This window comes from Syngnathoides biaculeatus, chromosome 3 (genome assembly GCF_019802595.1).
Source record: "Syngnathoides biaculeatus isolate LvHL_M chromosome 3, ASM1980259v1, whole genome shotgun sequence".
Lineage (NCBI taxonomy): Eukaryota > Metazoa > Chordata > Actinopteri > Syngnathiformes > Syngnathidae > Syngnathoides > Syngnathoides biaculeatus.
In genome coordinates this window covers 5272456-5294301 of record NC_084642.1, presented here as the reverse complement: position 1 = coordinate 5294301, position 21846 = coordinate 5272456, and the positions used below count along the sequence as shown (strand labels likewise).

The 21846-nt window shown below is 41.4% G+C and overlaps 1 protein-coding gene across 1 annotated transcript; it reads left to right on the top strand.

Annotated features, from left to right (window-relative positions):
• The first annotated feature begins 2213 nt into the window (after positions 1-2213).
• Positions 2214-21798, top strand: usp8 (ubiquitin specific peptidase 8). Its single transcript, XM_061814592.1, has 19 exons — positions 2214-2319; positions 3869-4037; positions 4114-4258; positions 4366-4451; positions 4531-4669; positions 5517-5559; positions 5710-5878; positions 8669-8831; positions 8910-9051; positions 9612-9883; positions 10040-10507; positions 10873-10947; positions 11067-11356; positions 13463-13684; positions 13864-14074; positions 16536-16772; positions 18044-18186; positions 18266-18398; positions 19592-21798. The coding sequence occupies exons 2-19, from the start codon at positions 3934-3936 to the stop codon at positions 19748-19750; spliced, it is 3201 nt and encodes a 1066-aa protein (XP_061670576.1). The 5' UTR covers positions 2214-2319; positions 3869-3933; the 3' UTR covers positions 19751-21798.
• Positions 21799-21846: the final 48 nt, after the last annotated feature.

Below are 21846 nucleotides of genomic sequence, written 5' to 3'. Positions count from 1 at the left end.
AAGCAAATATGACGATTACGAGGTATGAGGTGAAAAACAAGATAACACAGTTATCTTGAGACATCTGCGACAATGTCACATCTGCACCTGCCATACCAGTTTAGCTACGATGCCTTTTTTCTAAAATGGATTGAGATTAATAATCAATTGGACACTCTAAATTGCCCCCAGGTGTGATTGTGATTGCGGCTGTTTGTCTCCATGTGCCCTGCGATTGGCTGGCGACCAGTTCAGGGTGTACCCCCGCCTCCTGCCCCGTTGATAGCTGGGATAGGCTCCAGCGCTCCCGTGACCGCGATGGATGGATTAATAATCATTTTATTAATGGCTGATAGGGCATTAATACCCCATGAAAAGATATGTAGCTCATAATTTGATGTAGATTATTTTTATCGGGATATTCTTGGTCAAAAATTGACCAGGAGCAATGCAGTTTTGGAAGCATCTTAAAGGTGTGGATCCTTGATTTGGGTTAAATTCATTTTTAGTAAAAACAAAACAAATAACCAAACTATCATTGAAGTGCATCTTGTGCTGAGTGTAAATCTAATCAATGAATGAATGGCATGCAGACTTTTGATCCCATTGAATTGTGAATGTAAATGTTAAAGGTGAGCGGCACGAAATACATGAAATTTAAGGATGATAATGTCACGGGGCAGAGAGCACAATGCAACTGTTGTCCTCCACTTGACGCCCCCCCCCCCCCCCCCATGTCTGAAAGTCTGAGTCTGATGAAAGCGGTTTCATACAATAATTGTGCAATCGAGGCTTCAGGTGCCCCCTTGTGACTTCAAAGTGAAAGTGCTGCGTGAGAGCTCTTGCTCTTTTGTTGTCGGGTTTTTTTTTTTATTATTATTATCATTAAAAACGCGGAGCTTCAATGATCGATTCCATTACACCGACTTACATACAAAGAAACCCTTCAGGAAAACCGCGTGAGTCTAAAGTTAAAAGAATTTCAATGAAATGCATCCGAATGAGACGTCTGAAAGGCCAGAGTGGAGCTGCGTGGCTTCTTGATCTTCGTTCAATGTTGTCACGATTTTCTTCACACCTAAATTCATTCATTACTTCTTTGGTAACAATATACATTTTCATCATGACAGAATACCAAGAGAGGAACTGTGGTACTGCATGCGCAAGTCCACTGCGGTGGGAAAATATGTTAAATAAGTACCGGACATGTATGAGGACAGGAGGACAGCGGTGAGATGTGCCGTAGGTGTGACAGAAGAATTTAAGGTGGAGGTGGGACTGCATCAGGGATCCGCACTGTGCCCCTTCTTGTTTGCTGGCTGACAGATGAGGATAGACTGGATTCCCCTTGGACCATGATGTTCGCAGATGATATTGGGATCTGCAGTGAAAGCAGGGAGCAGGTTAAGGAACAATTAGAAAGATGGAGGGACGTATTGGAAAGGAGAGGAATGAAGATTAGCTGAAGTAAAACAGAATATATGTGCGTGAATGTGAGGGGCGGAGGAGGAAGAGTGAACCTCCAGGGAGAAGAGATAGCGAGGGTGGACGACTTCAAATACTTAAGGTCAACATTCCAGAGCGATGGTGAGTGTGGTAAGGAAGTGAAGAAATAGGTCCAAGCGGGGTGGAACAGTTGGCGGAAGGTGTCTGGTGTTCTATGTGACAGAAGAGTCTCCGCTAGGATGAAGGCCAAAGTTGATACAAACAGTGGTAAGGCCGAACGTGATGTACGGATTACAGACGGTGGCACTGAAGAAACAACAGGAAGCAGAACTGGAGGTGGCGGAAATGAAGATGTGAGGTTCTCGCTTGGAGTGAGCAGGCTGGATAGGGTTAGAAATGAGCTCATTTGAGGGACAGACAGAGTTGGATATTTTGGAGACAAGGTTTGAGACTTAGATGGTTTGGACATGTTCAGAGACGAGAGATTGAGTATATTGGTAGAAGGGAGCTGAGGATGGAGCTGCCAGGCAAACGAGCGAGAGAGCAAGACCAAAGAGAAGGTTGATGGATGTTGTGAGGGAGGACATGAAGACTGTGGGTGTTAGAGAGGAAAATGCACGAGATAGATAGGCTTAGATGGAAAAAAAGATGACACGCTGTGGCGACCCCTAATTGGGACAAGCCGAAAGGAAAAGAAGAAAAGAAGAAGGTATAACGCAGATTTTTACATTTACGAGGTTTGTCTGTAGTTGTAGTGAACACTACGTCCAAAGGGTGGCAGTGTATCTCGGAAATGTTGGCCCCGCCCACCCATCGTCACCGAAGAAGAAGACGAATAAGGAATCAGCTGTTAAAAAAAGTAGCTCGAGTGGAAGAACGCATCGAGGAAAGAAGGTAGTGTGTTTTCATTTACAACAGGGAAATGTTACCAATATGTTTGCGTGTTCTCGTCGGAACTCGAAGTTGAAGTTAGCTCGAGCTTCTGTGCTGTCGCCGGGCTCGTGTCCGTGCCGAGTGTTAAGTGGCTCACATTAGCTGCTATCAGGGAACTGCTCTGGCTGGTTGAAACGAAAACAACAACAACATAGCAAAAGCTAGCTGGGTAACTGAAGGCTTAAAAGGCGAATTATTGGCTTACTTGTCGTTACACGCCGCTCGCAATGAACCCGTCGGTGACGCGTGAAAGAATGGCTTCAACGTGCATTTAAAACCTTACGGAGACGAAGGGAAGGTTAGACCCCCAACTAGTTGTTGCGTCAAGTTGTGACACAACAAATTCTAAAAGCGAGTTCCTCTAGTTCTGCGAAAGGTTCATGTACTAGTACGCTCTTACTAGTAAGGCGATCAAGTTAAGTAGTTTAACTACTTTGTCTGAATAGTAACGTTTGCTTATTCGTACCTTTTCAACTAGTGTAAGGAATTTCTGCTCATTACAAGTACATTTCAGATTAAAGTTATTTGCATGAGATCAGCATCCCGGATATTTCCTGTGAATAAGATTAAGAAAGTTATGAATCTGTAGAAATGGGCCGATTTATTAATAAAACGAACGTGCTCAAGATGTTAAGTGTGAGCTCTTTGTCAAACCCATTTTAAAAAGGGCTTGTATCCTTGGAAAGATTGACGAAATGCTTTTTTACTTGATTAATTTCCAAATTAAGCTGGAACATTTTGCATTCATAACGCACAGAAGACAACAAAAACTAGAGCCAAGAATGGACAAATATAACGCAAGTTTTCAAATGTATTGTAAACATAGCAGCGTGAAGAGCCATTTGGTGTAACGTTGCATGATTACGGCCAAAATGATAATCACAGTTATTAATCATGTTAGGGAACATGTGTGTTTTCATTGCACCACTTTTAAACAATCAAAGTGTAAACAGTTTTAAAGGCCGAATGAAACATTCAAATAAACGGAAAAGCATTTTCCAACAAATGAATGAATTTGTAAAATAAAAATTCATCGAGTTAGCATTGGAAATGACAGATGAGATTATTAAAATAGTCATGTTACATGGCTCACCAAAAGACCAAAATTGATTCCTTGAGTGGCGGTGTTAATATTTAAAATTCTAATGTAGTTTTGGGTTATTAGCTTTCCTTTCTCAACTTGTGGTAGCAAAAGTACTCGAACTCTGTTGTGCATAAGTAGAGCTTTACAGGCTTGGTAAAAATAGAAACTCCAATTAAACTTCTTAAGTAAAGGAAAAATAGACTGAAACATGCTGAACTCATTTATTTTTTTTATCATTCGTAAAAAAAAAAAAAAAAAACCTCCATGGCTAGAACAAAGTGTAGAAAAAAAAAATAAAGCTATGTCTTCATATCAACGTCCTTTTGTTGGCTATCTGCTTTTCCACCAGCAGCCTGTTGTTGGTCTCAAGGTGTGTTAGTCAAGTATGCGTAGCGTCTTTAGTAATAGCTGTTTTGTTGTTTTCAGGTATGTTTGAAGCGTGTGATGTTCACTGATTAGCGGCGAGGCCTGACTCAACACAACACGCCAAGATGCCTGCGGTGTCCACCGGTCCCAAGGACCTTTATGTGTCCACATCTCTCGGGGACCTCAATAAAAAAGCAGAAGTTAAGCCAGACAAGATAAGCACAAGAAAGTATGTTCATAGTTCAGCTGAACAACCAATATGGTTAAACCAGTTCCCAATATTTCATTATGTTACTGTGATGCAGCTTTGTCCAGAGTGCCTGCAAAATCTTTAAGGCAGCAGAGGAGAGTCGTTTGGACAGAGATGAGGAAAGAGCTTATGTGCTTTATATGAAGTATCTAGCAGTATATAACATCGTTAAAACAAGACCGGACTTCAAGCAGCAATTGGTATGGTGACCACCCGCCACATTTTTCATTTCAATATATACATTTGTACTTGTTTGGATTCATAAAATACATATACATTGGATTTCTTTTTATTCCAACGTCCACAGGAGTATTACATGACCACGCTTGGGCCCAAAAACTTCAAGAAAGCCATCGAAGAAGCCGAGAAGCTTGCCGAAAGCCTCAAGCTCAGGTCAGAAAGTTTGTTTGAATGGAATCGTTTTTTTTTTTTTTTTTAATGATTGTAGCTAAAAGTGTGAAATTTTCACAAGGTATGAGGAAGTTGAGGTAAGGAAAAAGCTGGAAGAGAAGGAGAGGCAAGAGGAGAAAAAGAAGCGTGAGGAAATGACGGAGAAAGATAACAGTCGAAGCTCTCCCAAATCCTCAGCGGCAAGCAAGGACGGCAATAAGGTAGCGCTCGTATGGATCAATGTCCAAGAACAGATAAAACGTTTTTCTTATTTTCTATACTCATTTGAAAGTTCAATAACAATATTTTTGTGTGGTTGCCGGTGGTGTAAAACAACACTTCGTCATATAGAATGTTATACCCAAGACACAAATGAACTGCACTTAGAACAATGACTTTACACCAAAGTGTAACTGTAATGTCTGACGTTTCTTTAACGGAATGCTGTACATTACAACTCTTAAGTTGTTTATCTAAAAGCTTTAGTGAAACCATCTTCATACAAAATACAAATGTATTTGAATACAACATTGCTGTAATTCCCGGCCTTCAGAGCGCACCTGGTTATAAGCCACACCCACGGCATTTGTAAAGGAAATACCATTTGGTACATACATAGGCCGCAGCCGTGTAAAAGCCGCAAGTGCCCACATTGAAACACGAGATATTTACAAAGAAAGACGGTACACAGAGTTTAACGCTAGCGCCGCCTTGCTGACAGGGCCCGTTAAAAAAAAACTTACTGGTATAAATCATTGGGACATGGCAGTAACATGCTAGCACAGCGCTAACAGGGCCAGACCGGTAAATGTCACTTCCTCGGCACATATATTCCACCGGTCTCACTCTTTTCTGCTCTAGTGCCCCATTGCAGCCGTTAGAAAAAAATCCACATATTAGCCGCAACACCGGATAAACTGAAGAGTTGAAAGCGTGTCAAAAAGTCGCGGCTTATAGACCGGAAACTACGGTACTTTTAAAGTTGCGTCTTGTTTTGGTTTGAAAAGCTTCAGTGGAAAAGGACCAGTGTACACTTTTAATTGGTTTATGTCTTTTTTTACTTATCAGGTAAAAGGACCACTGAACGACATGAAGAATGCATCTTCAAAAAGTAAGCGGTGGATAACGTGCTTTTCTTTTGTTTCTCAAGTTCAGATACTCTTATTTTCCAATATCATCACCTATCTCGAGGCTCGTGGTAATTCCGAATTGTCTACGTTCTTATGCTACATGTCACTCGAACGACTTGACTTGCTTGCAGCTGCGGCGGTGGGCGGGATCACGGCCGAGAAACTTTTCCACATGATGAAGGATCAAATGATTACTCTGATTGTCATGGATGCCCGGAGCCAGAGAGACTTTGAGGAGTCTCACATTCTGGTCCCATCTCAGGCCTGCATCAGCGTGCCCGAGGAGGCCATCATTCCAGGGTACGATATAGCAGGAATACATGAAGAGGGAATCACTTGAATGTAGTCGGTGCTGCTTTCCTTTGATCTTTTAGTTCTAGTGAGCCCCCGCGTTTTGTAACCAATTTATATTGATGAGCTTTGTGTGATGGTGGTTTGTTTTGATTGACTAATTTAACCACTGGATACAGTCGTTTACGTGACATGGATGGCATTGTGATTGTGTAAATGGCAGTTGGATGGCATTGGTGCGTTACCGCTCCATTTTGAGTTCCTCGTATGAATGAATGAATGCCATTTATTGTCATTATCCACATTGTACAACGAGATGGGAGAACGTCTCCTGTATCAGTGCATACATAAAAGCGAGGTAAAAATTGTTTAAAATGGAATGCATAGAATGTATTAGACATGCTGTTGAACCCAGCATGGCGCAGTCAGAGGAAAAATGAGAGGTCAGGGTCAATGTTCCCTCTAATTTTTGACGTGTCTGAGCAAGCACACTAAGACCGTGAGCGCCCCCTTTGACCACTGTGAGGGACATCAGATGCACGCACTGTCATCCATTGACCTTACAAGGCTCATCAAAAGGTTCAGGTTACATTCCCATCAGAAAATTTTTAAGAACAACTTTGTGTTGTTGCAAAATGTCAAACAAAAATACATTGCTAACTAAGCCAACTACGAACTATGAATTTAAAATTTCGCTTCCAACTTTGTTTTTATTTATTTTTTTAACCCACAACGATATCCCCGTCTGTTTTTCTTGGTGTAAAACTGAATTATTGTTTGCAGAATATCTTGAGAAATGCATGTTGAAAGCTGAATGATGCTCCCAAACAGTTTTAGGGTTAATGTTATGTTGCCTCCTATTTTTAAAATACAGAATTAGCTTTTTGGGCACTGCATCATTTGTGTTTTCATCCTCGATCAGGCTGTGCCAAGGTGGAATTTTAACATTACACACCAATTGACCCCTCCGTGGATATTGCGCAATCCGTGTCACTGACCAATCAGAGGCCAGAGATCTGCATGAACCAAAGCCCGTTTTTGCTCTCGCCATTTTCTCAGACAACATTGCATGGTCCAGTAAAGGTTTTGTTAGCGTTTTATCGCGTATTTGGGTTATTTAACAAAAAATATGGTTAAGAGGTGTAGTCACGGACTTTGTAATAGTGACGACAGGTATCCTGAAAGGCTAGTTGGTGGAGTTCGATTCGTACCCTTTCCAAAACCGAAGACCCAGTACGAAAAATGCCTTCGATGGATCAAACTTTGTGGAAGACTGCATCATCAACTAAATCCATCTAATATCAAACGGAACACATATGTTTGCACCAAGGTATGCCCTATATTTGATTTTCAATACATGTCTCGTATAAATGAATTTCAAGTTCTTCGCTAGCATAACACTGCTGCGTGTGAACGATTGCCACACTTATTCTTTGTTGAGCGATATTTAGCGATGATCGGACTGCACAAACGTATTGATTTCTTGGTGGCTCCCGACCGAAGCTTAACCAGACTGTGTTTGCACGAAGATATGCCCTAAATTTGATTTTTAATACACGTCTCGTATAAATGAATGAGACGTTCTCCGCTAGCATAACACCGCTACGTGTAAACGATTGACACACTTATTCTTTGTTGAGCGATATTTAGCGATGATCGGACTGCACAAACGTGTCGGTTTCTTGGTGGCTCGCGGCCGAAGCTTAACCAGACTGTGTTTGCATGAAGATATGCCCTAAATTTGATTTTTAATACACGTCTCGTATAAATGAATGAGACGTTCTCCGCTAGCATAACACCGCTATGTGTGAACGATTGACACACTTATTCTTTGTTGAGCGATATTTAGCGATGATCGGACTGCACAAACGTGTCGGTTTCTTGGTGGCTCGTGGCCGAAGCTTAACCAGACTGTGTTTGCACGAAGATATGCCCTTAATTTGATTTTTAATACACGTCTCGTATAAATGAATGAGGCGTTCTTCGCTAGCATAACATTGCTACGTGTGAATGATTGAATGAAATCAGAAGCATGGCGTCTCTCTCAGTTCAGAATGTATTGTATTTAGAATCTATAATACATCGTTGATTTGAATGAAATCAGAAGCATGGCGTCTGCACGTCAAACAATGTATTGTATTGTATTGTATTTGCCATTTTTTACGAATTGTTTGTCTTACGTCAGCGCACGTGGCGTGACGTCACTTCAGGAGGCGTGGTTAAGTGCCCTGTACGTAGGGGTCAATTGTAATTACCCTTTAAAAGCGGAGGGGGCGGAGTCAAGTAAACTAGGAAATAGTGTGGGTGTGGGTGTGGGTGGGTGTGGGGGTTGGGGGCCCGGTGTGGCCGGGCAGCAGCTCGTTGTGAGAGGCAGTGTGCTGCCGTGATTTATTAAAAAAAAAAAAAAAAAGACGTCAGGCTGTAGTTCACTGCGCTGGATCGTTTTTCATCTGTGCTGAGCGTGTGCGCACCTTAGAGGAAACATTGGTCAGGGTCATGATGGCTCTCAGAAAATAAAAAAATTCCTCAGTCTGTTGGTTCTTGCTTTTACGTATCTGTACCAACATTGTTTGTGATCTGTACACAATTACAAATGCCAGTTATTCCTAGATTTTTATTATTTGCAGCAGCGGTCAGTTCCTATCCCTTGGGAAAAGTGGGGGTTCACAGTATAGCCTGATCAATATGATGTGACATGATTTATCTGTTTTGCACCTTTAAAAACTACCTTGTATTTCCTTCTGCCCGCTTCAATGTCTTGATTTGAATCAACACACCTGCACTGGTGTAATTTTTCAGAATCACGGTCCATCAAATTGAAGAAAAGCTCCCAGAAGGGTCCAAAGAGCAGTGGAAAAGGCGGGGATCCGTGGATTACGTCGTACTTTTGGACTGGTTTAATTCTGTTAAGGATCTAACGATGCGCACAACATTGCAGAGTCTCAAAGACGCTCTATACAAGGTAATAATGTTCTTGCGTTAGAATGTGAAAACATTCCCGTACCCTCATTTGTTTCCAAATAATTTGGACACCCCACAGTGGGACAATATGACTATCTTACGGAGTGAGCCACTGGTGCTGGAGGGGGGCTATGAGAACTGGCTGCTGTTTTACCCAATGTACACGACCAATGCTAAAGTCCGCCCCCCCAGGGAGAATATTATCAACACTCTTCCTCCGTGTGAGTATCATCACATACAGTACCCTAACCACAAAAAGACATTTTTGAGGTTTCAGGTGAAGTTTCCAGATTAACCGAAAATGCACTATAACCTTTACAGGAAAATTCAAATTGAGCTTTTCTAAACTTTTGAACGCATGTGTTGTGAATTTTAGCGGGCCAGTATTTTGGAAACATTTTGCTGTACAGTATGCCATAGAAAATACTCGTAATGAAAGCAAACCAAACCTGTTATGCTACATTCATGTATGTTGAGCATCGTGTAGTTGAAAATTAGGGACTTGGCACCCACAGGGGGTTAATCTGTGACAATTTAAGAGCTGCATTGCATTTCATTTTATTATTATAATATATTACATTTTTCTTGGCATTTGCAGCTTCACAAACATTGATACTGTCCTTGTAGCTCATCAACCTGGACTCTTGTGCCTAATCAAGTGGCCAGCGAGCATAGTTTAAAATGCATTTTATAAATGTTTGCACCTCGACTTTGATTCGCTCTTCAAAGTATTCATTTGCTGTTTGTTTTTTTTTTTTTTTTTTTTTTTTTTTTAATACAGTAAACTTTAGTTACCCATCTCTTGACGAACTAAAACCTCCAACACAGCCTGAGCCAGAACCTGAAATTCGACCTGCGCCTGTAGAGCCTTCCGCTCCCTTACTTGTGAATGGAGTTGCTCCAAGTGATGCCCGCACACCCACACCACTTGTGGGCGCAGAGAGATTGGAAAACACTGTTGAGGCTCTCTTCTCGAAGCTAGAAGTGAGTAAGAAAGGACCAGTGACGGACAGGTCCAGCCAAGGTTCTTCGACGCCCAGTGCACCCCCACAGGTATGACTTAGCTGTAGATTGATTGTCTTGAAGTGAGTATCCTCCAAGTGTCTGCAAACAGCAACTTCCAGCAAAAAAAATAAAATAAAATGGAGACAGCAACTGGAGTTTGTTGTCTTACAACACTTTATATTTTTACTCTTTGTCCTGTCCCAGTTTGACCGTACCAAAAAACCACCAATGCACTTCTCAGAACAACCTACCGCGGTCGTGAATGGACAAGACAAAGAATTCAGCAAGAACACTCCAAATGTCCCCGACCGCTCAGCCAAACCAGCCTTCACTGTTTCTCTGTCTGAAGAAGAGCAAAGTCAGAAGGAGAAAGCCGGGCAAGAACAGCAGAAACACATTCAGGAGAGTCGGCTGGAAGAGGAGAGGCAGCAGAAGGAGCTGAAAGAGAGACTAGAAAAGGAACAGAATGATAAGAAAAAGAAGGAAGATGAGGAGAAAGGACAGCAAGACAAAAAGAGACTGGAGAGACAGAAGGCAAAGGAAGAGGAAGATAAAGACAACCATGGGTGGAAGGACAAAGACAACAGGGGAAGAGATCAGAATGCCGAAGCACCCTCAAAGAGCATGTCTCTTGACTCTTCTGGTCCCAGCCTTATCATCAGCGAGGTGAAGGTAGGTCGCACACGATATGACTCCGGGCCATTGCACCTATTGGAACTGAAAATGGAATGTGGAACTATGGCCTCCAATCTGAAAGCTGTTTTGAAGAATTATGATTCTGAGGTCAATGGTGAAGCCCAACCTGAGACTGAGCTAATGATTCTGCAAAAGACCTCATTATGTTTGTGCTTATAAAAAATATTGCCAAGAGATATAAGTTTTGTCACAAGCATCGATTCTCAGGAATTTAAAAAAAGTTAATGGAAATACATATTAATTGTGTTCCTTAGGGTTCTCTCAGAATGGGAATCCAAAAAGCAAAAAAGTTTAACTTAGAATCACGCCGCCTTATTTCAAGTTCTGCTTTTATTTTACAGCAGGAGTCGTTGACCAGAGCGAGAAGTGAGGAAATGGGAAGGAGCGTGCCAGGTCTGCCAGTCGGTTGGATGAAGGTACTCACTTGGGTCGTGTCTGTATTAGACAAAAACATCAAATAAATATTCAAATATAATTTTTCAATACCTGATTCATGTATCTAATAGTTTACTACCTGTAATGTCCCCCCTTCTAGTTCCTCGACATTGTTACCGGAACCTTCCGATACTACCATTCCCCAACCAACCGCGTCCACCTGTACCCGCCCGAGGTTACAGTTCCAACAACACCAGCAGTAGAACAGAAACAGCCGCAACCAGCAGTGCCTTCCTCCGAAGTAGAGAGAGAGCAGGAGCGGGAACAGTCCAAATTAAAACGCTCATACTCTTCACCAGACATCAGCCAGGACCTAAGAGAGGAGATCCAGAAGAAGAGTTCTGCCCCAGTACCTGCTGCGACCATGCCCACCATCAATAGAGCAACCAAGTAAGGCACATGTGTTTTGTGATACTGCAGAAACAATCTTCTTTTCCTTTCAGCTTGTCCCGTTAGGGGTCGCCACAGTGCATCATCTTTTTCTACCCGCACTTCTATCTTCTGCATCTTCCTCTCTAACTCCCGCTGCCCTCATGTCTTTTTCCCTCACAACATTCATCAACCTTCTCTTTAGTCTTCCTCTCGCTCTTTTGCCTGGCAGCTCCATCCTCGGCACCCTTCTACCAATATACTCACTCTCTCACCTCCGAACATTTCCATCAAAGTTTGCTCTCTCGAGCTGTCTCCTCAACATCCAACTTTGGCTGTCCCTCTAATTACCTCATTTCTAATCCTATCCAACCTGCTCACTCCGAGCGAGAACCTCAGCATCTCCATTTCTGCCACCTCCAGTTCTGCTTCCTGTTGTTTCAACAGTGCCACCGTCTCTAATGCATACATCATGGCCAGCCTCGCCACTGTTTTATAAACTTTGCCCTTCATCCGAGCAGAGACTCTTCTGTTACATAGAACACCACCACTTCCACCCCCGCTTGGGCCCATTTCTTCACTTCCTTACCACACTTTCCATTGCTCTGTATTGTTGACCCCAAGTATTTGAAGTCGTCCACCCTCGCTATCTCTTCTCCCTGGAGCTTCACTCTTCCTCCTCTGCCCCTCTCATTCACGCACATATATCCTCTTTTACTTTGGCTAATCTTCATTCCTCTCCTTTCCAGTGCATGCCTCCATCTTTCTAATTGTTCCTCCACCTGCTCCCTTCTTTCACTGCAGATCACAATTTCATCTGCGAACATCATGGTCCAAGGGAATTCCATTCTAAACTCATTTGTCAGCCTATCTATTATAGCAGGAAACAGGAAGGGGCCCAGAGCTGATCCCTGATGCAGTGCCATCTCCACCTTTAAATTCTTCTGTCACAACTACGGCACACCTCACCATTGTTCTGCTGCCATCATACATGTCCTGTACTATTTTAACATACTTCTCTGCCACACCAGACTTACGCATGCAGTACCACAGTTCCTCTCTTGGTACTCTGTCATAGGCTTTCTCTAGATCCACAAAGACACAATGTACCTCCTTATGACCTTCTCTGTACTTTTCCACAATCATCGTTAAGGCAAATAATGCATCTATGGTACTCTTTCGAGGCATGAAACCATACTGTTGCTCGCAGATATTTCTGTCCTGAGTCTAGCCTCCACTACTCTTTCTTATAACTTCATTGTGTGGCTCATTATCTTTATTCCTCCGTAGTTCCCACAGCTCTGCAAATCGGCTTTGTTTTTAAAAATGGGAACCAGCACACTTTTCCTCCATTTTTCAGGCATCTTCTCCCCCGTTTGTTTTCTGTTGAATAAGTTGGTCACAAACTCCACAGCCACCTTTCCAAATTGCTTCCATACCTCCACTGGTATGTCATCATGACCAACTGCCTTTCCATTTTTCATCTTCTTTAGTGCATTTCTAACATCCCCCTTACTAACCATTGCCACTTCCTGGCCTTGCCTTTTCAACTCTTCCTTCTCATTTTCTTCATTCATCATCTTCTCACAGTATTCTTTCCATCTTTATACACCAGAACAATAAAATTAGGATAATGTGGTAGCATGTTTGTTTGGTAGGGTATCTGCATAAAACACACAAAAAGGGGAGTGTTTGAGATCATCTTCAAAAGCTGTTGATGTGGTCTTGACAAAACACACCGCCGAAGGCCTAATACAATCCCCGCTGATGAAAGACCCCTGGTCTTAGAATCCAGTGCTTTCATCAGCGGTGGTAACTGTAAGCCTTCAGTGAGCCTGTTTCGGGGAACTCGTCATGATTGGGTTTATTGTACGATGTAGTGGAACAGTTTGACCGCCACAATCCCTTTTAAAATTAATGGTGGAAAATAGACAGGGACAGAAAAACTCCAAAAGAATCCAAAGCCCAAGCTCTCAATTGCTTGGACTCCCATCTGTCTGAATTATAACTGAAACGAAATAGAAAAAAAGAGGTACAGTATATAATACCTTGTGGGACACATCATATAATGTACAACTCTTTGTTTGTTGACATCGGTTTCTGCCCTCCTCTCTGTCTTTTCATCAGACCTCCGAGTGTTAAAGTCTATTCTAAAGTGGAGCTCGCGCGACCTTCTGCCGCCAAAATTCGCAGCCTGAATCCATCGTTTGGAGGTCTGGGGGCAAGTTTGACCGGCCTTCGTAATCTTGGGAACACTTGCTATATGAACTCCATCTTGCAGTGTCTCTGCAACACACCCCACATGGCAGAGTACTTCAACAATAATTCTTACCTGGATGATATCAACAGGTATGTAGTTATGCACACCGCATGGGAAAACGTGACACCTGCAACATTTTGAACTGTCATTAATAGAATTCAGATTCAAGAACTAAGCCATCTAGTCCATGCTGATTTATTGATTTAGATATCGCTCAATTTTGAGTATTTGGTTGTCAAGGAACACTGCTTTTCTTGTCCTCGGGCAGGTTCAACGTTCTAGGTCATAAAGGGGAAGTTGCCGAGGAATTCGGTGTGATCATGAAGGCACTCTGGGCCGGTCTGTACAGGTGCATCAGCCCACGAGACTTTAAGACCACCATAGGAAAGATCAATGATCAGTTTGCTGGCTATGAGCAGCAAGATTCCCAGGAGTTGCTGCTCTTTCTCATGGATGGCCTCCATGAGGACCTCAATCGGGTAATGTACACACATAATTAGGGAACACAGAGACTCCATCTTACAGCAAACATATAGTCATGCTCACTGACATTTCGAAAACATTATACAGTATGTACTTATTTTTCTTCCCCACTGGGTTTCATTTTGATGGCAAATTAGAGAGTAAGTAAAGTTTTTGAGTGGGTGGGTGTGTGTGTGTCCTTGGTGCTTTTGCAGCTCTCTGCGTCTGTTTGGTCTGAGGCTCGTAAGAACCTCTGTGTGCGTGTAGACCCAAGACATTGCCTGTAACAGCTGATCCACTTTGGCGGCTTCATGCGGATTTAAAAGTACTATATAGTTGTGCTCATAAGTTTACTTACCCCGGCATAATTTTTCAATTTATTGGCCATTTCTCATAGAATATGATTTGATGACAAAATTTTCAGTACCTGGAGGCCTTTTCGCAATGAGAAGAGGCAATTTTACCTTCAGAGAAAATAAAGAGCCTCAACCACAACTACCACAAAAGACTCCAAAGTGTCATTGATGTCAAACGGTGCAATATGCGGTGTTAATAACTTAGGTACATAAACTTTGACCAGGGTCATTTGTGTTGTTTCTGTTGTCATGATTACGAGTATTATGAGGAAAAGACAGTTATGTTTTTTTTATATATAATAAATGGCTTCACGTAAAACACTAACCATGAGTGGAAGCAATGTTTTTCTATTATCATTTATATTCTCTGAAAAATGGCTAAGACATCATAAATTCTGTCATGGTATGTAAACTTAGAACTGTATATGTTGTGGTTCTTAAACTTTCTAACTAGTTCCACCTCAAAAAAATGCTTAGCCGTCCAAGTCACCATCATCATGACCAACATTAAAGTACAGTTGCCCAACGTTTATCAAAGACAAGACAAGTTTTAATCCTGAAATGTAATGTATATTTATTATAACTCATTTTAACATACAGTTTGAACATTTACAATGTTCTTAATTCTATGAAAATATAATGACCATGCTTCCAAAAACAATTCAGTTCAAATGTTAAAGAGTTAAATTGTCATCCCTTACCTTGACAATTCAAGATCGATTTATATCTTACATTTCGGAATTTTCACTGTCGTGTGATTTTTGCAGTGATTAGTTTTCCACACGGACGAATGTTACTGCTGACTTGCGTAGCAATAAGCGTGAGTTGTGAGAAAACAGTGCAAGAAAGACAATGTCCAGAGTTTGGGGTTATTTTATGATGAGAAAATATGAATTGAGTCTAGTGCTGCAAAGCAGAGTTGGCTTACATAACAAGCCCAACTGCAGAAGAATAAATATTGTTGGCTAATTTAATATAGGCTACCACCGCTAGGTAGAACAAATTGTAATCCTTCCACAGGCGAGAATAAAAAAGAATAAAGAATAAATACAGCCGCAGGTGAACTTTCAATCCCTTTATTGGGGGGAAAAAAAAGGGAACAAAACTAACACTTAAAAAAGCATATTCATACTCTCCCTCCAGCGACCATGAAAGATACACAGGGACTCAGTGCACTGACAAAGTAAGTAGTTCTGACATGTCAGCCATCCAGATGGTCAACTTCCAGTCCCCAGTGTGTAAATTACTACAGCAACATTTCCACTAAGTGGTTCAGTTATGTTTAGCTCACCAGAGTATGTTTCTGATTGGCCAGGTTGGGGTCGGTAGCCAGGGCAGCTATTAGATGTGTCACATGTCAATCGTACAACAACATAGCAAAATGAAGATTCTGAAATTTTGTATTTTTTTTTTTTTTTTTTAATTGTCATCAATTGTATTGTCTTTAGCCTTTTTCCTCCCCTCCCTTTCCAGCAAAAGTCACAACGCTTAATGATTTGACCTGCCAGAGAATGGACCCCTACAATGTGGGACAACAAGGGTCGACTATTTTAGGAACCTTTCCTAAAGGAACACCCAAAAATTTTTTATGAATGTATACTAAACTCTACTGCTTGAAGGAAATAGCTTTTTTTTTTTTTTTAGCCACATTTGATATTTGTCCCTTACATTTTACTTGCCATGGCTGCATGCAATTGAGCCTGCAACATAACAATCTGGTGCCTGTCAAGTCAATTCACTTTTTATCATCTGTAATCAGTTGAGTCACATCGAAATTGTTAAAGAATTCAGCACTATAAGGTGCGCCTAAAAGCCTAGAATTTTCTCAAAAGCCGACAGTGCGCCGTGTAATCCGGTGCGCCTTATATTTGGATCAATATTGAGCCTTTAGTGCGGCTCCATCTAATGGATACATAACGTAACCCCAGCCTCTACTGTAGCGTCTATTCTATGCGCCTTATAATGCAGTGCGCCTTTAATATGAAAAAACAAGTTTTGGAATAGACAATTCATTGAAGGTGCGCCCTATAGTGCGGAAAATATGGTGGTTTAAATTTGCCAATGACAGAGAAATATGTCTGGCTCTACCTCATGCTGGTTGTGGTTCCATCCGTGTTGTCAGGCGGACAACAGGAAGCACTACAAAGAGGAGGAAAACGACCACCTGGATGATCAAATGGCGGCAGACCAGGCTTGGGACAAACACATGCAGCTCAACAAGTCCATCATCGTCTCACTCTTCCAGGGCCAGTTCAAGTCCACCGTGCAGTGTCAGACCTGCCACCGTAAGTCTCGAACCTTTGAGACCTTCATGTACCTGTCGCTGCCTCTGGCCTCCACCAGCAAGTGCTCTCTACAGGTCAGACATACTTGACACGTGCTTGTTTTTTCCTCTTCATCTCCACGAGTATCACCGAACCTTGTTTAGTTATCATTGTGTCCAACATAGGAAAGGAACCCTTCATATGCGCTAAAATACGGGCTTTGTCTTAAATAATTGTCACTACGGTCGACCAACTGAAGCCTTAGTGGTGTTGCTGTCTCGCCTTTCTCCAATCTTTTTATGAGCTTGAGCTTCGTTTCCATGGTAATCGATTGTCTTTTGGCTGCAGAAGCTTTGCTCAAAGACAGCTTTCTTCTTTGGTGCCATCATGTCTAAAAAGGAGGGCGAAAAATGCAGAGATACTCCCTGCGCACAAAGACGGACAAGCATTAGCCAGACAAAACGGGGGACGGGCGTTATAAAGTCCAAACGTCTTAGGTCGAGACAGTCTTAACTCGAGGACTCCCTCTATATGTTATATATCTTTTAACTGGTAATTTGATTAAAAAATTGCAACGGTGTGGAAATTCAGACATTGTTGACAATGATTGAGGGTCTGGATAATAAATTGAGGCTCTTTTGACGGTAAACTAGTTTAGTTGAGGTTGCCATCCTCACATTGCACTGCAGTATCTGTCTTTGAGTGTTTCGACTTAGCCTGGTGGCTTAGCGTGGGGCATCGGCATATAAAGTGACTTAAGTTAGTTTTGGCCCTTGGCAGCTTCTGTAAGGCTCTGCTTATCATCCATTTGTTTCCTCAACATTTGTTCAGTAAGGTGATTAAAAGGATGTCCATCCTTGATTATTTGTGGGTTTCAAGAGGTTCAAAGCTGCATTGGTTGACTATCTTAAAAGTAGCCTTGCGTTTACATAGATGTGCTGTTGTGGTACAGATTCCACTTCAATTATTAAATGGGAAATAATCCAAAGTTTTGGACATTCCTCCTGAATTGCGCCAGCTTAATTCTATAAGTCATGTTAAAAAATGATCCTTGCAAAGCTTGAAAGCAGATATTTTTATAATAATTTATGGGAATCTTATGTCATTGTATTGATCTATCTTCCTCACACAAAGGTTCCGGTAAATTAATATAGGTTGTTGGGGTTTTTTCGCTATTCAAAAATTGAGAGAGAAACTACACTTTGCACTCCCATCTGGCATCACAACCCCAAACACAACAACTTTTGTCGTTGTTGCTACTCGGAAGCATCCTGGCGCACATTGTTGATAACCATGAAAAGGTCTATAGCGAAAGTTAAGGATGCAGTGGGGGAAAAAAAAAATGTAAAACTGCTCCACATTCTAGGATTGTCTGAGGCTGTTCTCAAAGGAGGAGCGGCTGACCGAGAACAACAAAGTTTTCTGCAGACACTGCAAAGCTCACAGAGATTCCACCAAGAAACTGGAGATCTGGAAGGTCCCCCCAATTCTCTTGGTGCACCTGAAGCGGTCTGTTGCCATGCATCTTTTTGCTGCGACTTACTCGATATTCACTTATTTTTCTTTGCTTTCCTCGACGCTCTTGCAGCTTCTCGTATGAGGGCCGATGGAAACAGAAGCTGCAGACCTCTGTAGATTTCCCTCTCGACACTCTGGACCTGGCCCAGTACGTCATCGGACCTAAGCAGAACCTGAACAGATACAACCTCTTTGGAGTGTCTGTGAGTAGAACTCTGTCGATGATCAACTACTTCAGGGTGTCAGACCACATAAATGTATAATATGTAAATGTAATTATTTTATTAAATAGACGAGCGGTTCCAAAACATTTTACAGAGTTCCACCGAAGAAAATATTTAACTCTCCAAGTACCGCTATTGTCAAATAAAATAAAATGAAAATGTTACCAGAATGTTTGTAAACCGTTCTAAAGGATTAAATGCAAATGTTTTTCAAATACAACAGAACTGTACTTAACAAATTTACTGTAAAGCACCAACCAAACACGTTTTTCGAATATTTTTTTTATTAAAAATAAAAATTAAATCAAAAAAGTTCTTACATTTTATTGAGAAAAACATAGTGTGTTAATATGATTAAAAAGAATGTTCACATTTAAACAATTTGTGCATCATATTACTGTGTGCATCTTGGCCACCATGGAGAAATAATTGTTTTTATTTTTTAAACCACATTAGGCAGACAGTTGAAACAGGAGACTTGCTATCTTAACATTGACCTAACGTTGCATAAAAATGAATTGGGAGTAAATTTGTATAAACTTTGTCTCACAATATCACAAAACATGACCCTTGTGCCTCATCTAAAAGTAAGTAAAAAAATAAACGTTTTACAGAATATTTGGTTACATTTATCACTGTTTTTTTCTTGCTGTCTCGTGAAATTAGTTTTACCTTTGTGGTCTGAAGTAAGCGTTAATGCCAAAATGTGGAGTTCCGGTGCGTACGCCTCAAAATAAAAGCTCGTGTAAAACAATGTTCTCTCTCAACAATGTTATCTTTTACTTTTGGCTAGAGCTGAGATGAACTGAATATTAATTCAGTTGGGTTATTTATAAAACATAACATTGTGCAAAATGTATTCATTCTATCATAGGTTTCAGTTATTCTTTCAAATAAATACTCACAGAGAAAGCCTACATATCACTAATGCATTACAAATCAGTAGAATAGTTTGTTCAATTATTGTACTGTTTATTTTAAAAAGTGCTGCGAATGACAATTTTGGTATAGATTTTAAAAAGAAATCACGTGATTTGCTTTTAGTAAGACAAATATGGCCCCTGGGCCTTGAGTTTGACACCAGTGAGCTTCACATTTATAATCAACGACATAGTTTTGGGATCTCCTGGATTGAGTTTATTTGTGTGTGTGTGTCTTGTTTTATTTACTAGAACCACTACGGAGGTTTGGACGGTGGCCATTACACCGCCTACTGTAAGAATGCCTTGAAGCAGCGCTGGTACAAGTTTGACGATCACGAGGTTTCCGACATCTCCACGTCCTCCGTCAAATCATCCGCCGCCTACATTTTGTTTTACTCCGCCCTGTAACGGACTCTCCAGTCGGAACTGAAGAACACCTGAGAAGGTTGTCTTGCCCAAATCCAACCCCCACTCCCAGCCTCCTCCCCCTTCTAGAAAGCGGCAGTTTTGGGCACCTGATGAAGATGCGCGCAAGTCCGTCCTCCAGCTGATAATGGCTGACGGATGTCGCTAGTGCGCACTGCAGCACAGGCACGCCGTGCAATGCTTCCGCCACTAGAGGACCTTATAGCTGTGAAAACATGCCGGCTGCTCTTATTTCTGATCATCTATTCTAGAGACTACGGGGAGACGTCAGTTTGACGCCATCCAACGTCGTCGTAGGCCGAGCGCCCGCTTCGACGCTCCTCACTCGCCGCGGTTAACGTGAAAGGCTGGATTATTCGAGCGTGTATAACAGCAGAGTCGCATTTACATAGCTTGTACGTATTTAACAAAGCGGATATTGCACTTTTCCGAATGTAAATATTTTACAACACGTTGGGTTGTTGCGTGACCACTTTTTGTTGTCGTCGACGGTAAGCAGCTGTGATATTCGCACCACAGTCTTTGCAGTAGAGGTTACAATTGAACATGACCATTGAAGGGGACCTATCGTGTTGTTTTGTTTTCCCCCCTCGTTCCCTATTTTGTCACGAAACCATATTTTAGGCCACCGGAAGAGCAATGTTTGAGGTGTCACAAAAAAGGTGTATTTTGAACCAGAACTACACTACAAAGTCTCCACACCCATTTTGTTTTGGTGGTAAAAAGACTTTTCCACCATTAATGTGACTAAATGGATTTTTTTTTTTTTTTTTAAATGAAAGAACACCATACCTGCAGGAAAGGATGGTTTTGTTGCCATTGTTTTTTGGGGGGCGGTTTTTCTTCAGCTTCAGTTTGGGACATGAGAGGTGGAGGGAATTACTGTATGAACAGTTCCATATAGCAGTCAGTGTTAGCACAACCTATTGAGTCTTCTGTTGGAAACCCAAAAAGGAAAAAAGTCGTGAAAACACTACTGGAACATCAAAAAAATTATTTGGGCTGGACGAAAATACTTTTATTTTAAGTGTGTGTGTGTGTGTGTGTGTGTGTGTGTGTGTGTATATATAAGTATACACACACACCTTTCCCATGCTCAGTGGGGTGCGTTTTGATAACGTGTGAGACGATGGAGTTCACTACCGTGGAGAAAACTTGTAGTTTGGATATAAAATACTGTGCATCTTTTCTGATACACCTTGTAGCCTTTTGAAAGCTTCATAACTGTTTGCATTCTGTCCCGACAGTGAATTTGATGTGGAGGCTACATAGTGGAAAAGGAAGATGAATGGGGAATCATGTCTATTGTGAGTCATGCAAATCTACTCAAGTGGCCTCCCAGAATAGGTTGCAGTTAGCATAATAGGTCCTCTTTAATGTGATTTGAAAAGACTGAATATTTACATTTGCGTAGTAGAGAGGAGTTTGATGGGAACTGTGATGGTTGCTTGTTTATGTTAAACATATTGTTGCACTTACACTGTATACAATCAGAAGAACGCAGAACATATAGCTAATCCATTAATACTCGATGTGGAACGCTTTAAATTGTCACAGACTGACATATCTTCTGACTGTAGTCTTGTCTGACCCCTATAGCATAATGTTAAATGTATTTGCCATGGACTATTACTCTCTCCATAATAACAATTTAAAAGGAGCAGTAATCATATTTTTGTCCCTTGGTGATTTTTTTTTTTTTTTTTTTTTTTTTTTTCAGAAGCTCAAATTTGTAGACTGTAAAATTTAACATTTAAATTTCATTGTCTTCAGTACTGACCTGATTTGTCTCCTGAGGTTAGAAATAATTTCTCATGATTTCTTCTGTCAACACAAACTGTCCCAACTTGTTGGCAAGAGCACAAACCACAATAAAATGGAGCAGAGAGCGGAGACGTGCAGGGATTCGCTCGCTGCTCCTGACCGTCGTCTCGCCTCGCATGACGTTCGAAAGTCGATTTACTTTTCAATGTCAGACTTTATTTATCAATGTTTGTTTGTTTGCCAAATATATTAACCTCCAACAACTCACTATTAGAAGCGCTTTGAATTTGTGTACAGCGATGTTGCTTGATGCA

Excerpts from the sequence above, each read along its gene's own strand:
- usp8 (XM_061814592.1), top strand. The coding sequence starts at position 3,934 with ATGCCTGCGGTGTCCACCGGTCCCAAGGACCTTTATGTGTCCACATCT. Across the intron at positions 10,508-10,872 it reads TTATCATCAGCGAGGTGAAG|CAGGAGTCGTTGACCAGAGC; the intron begins GTAGGTCGCACA and ends TTTATTTTACAG. Across the intron at positions 18,399-19,591 it reads ACAACCTCTTTGGAGTGTCT|AACCACTACGGAGGTTTGGA; the intron begins GTGAGTAGAACT and ends TTTATTTACTAG.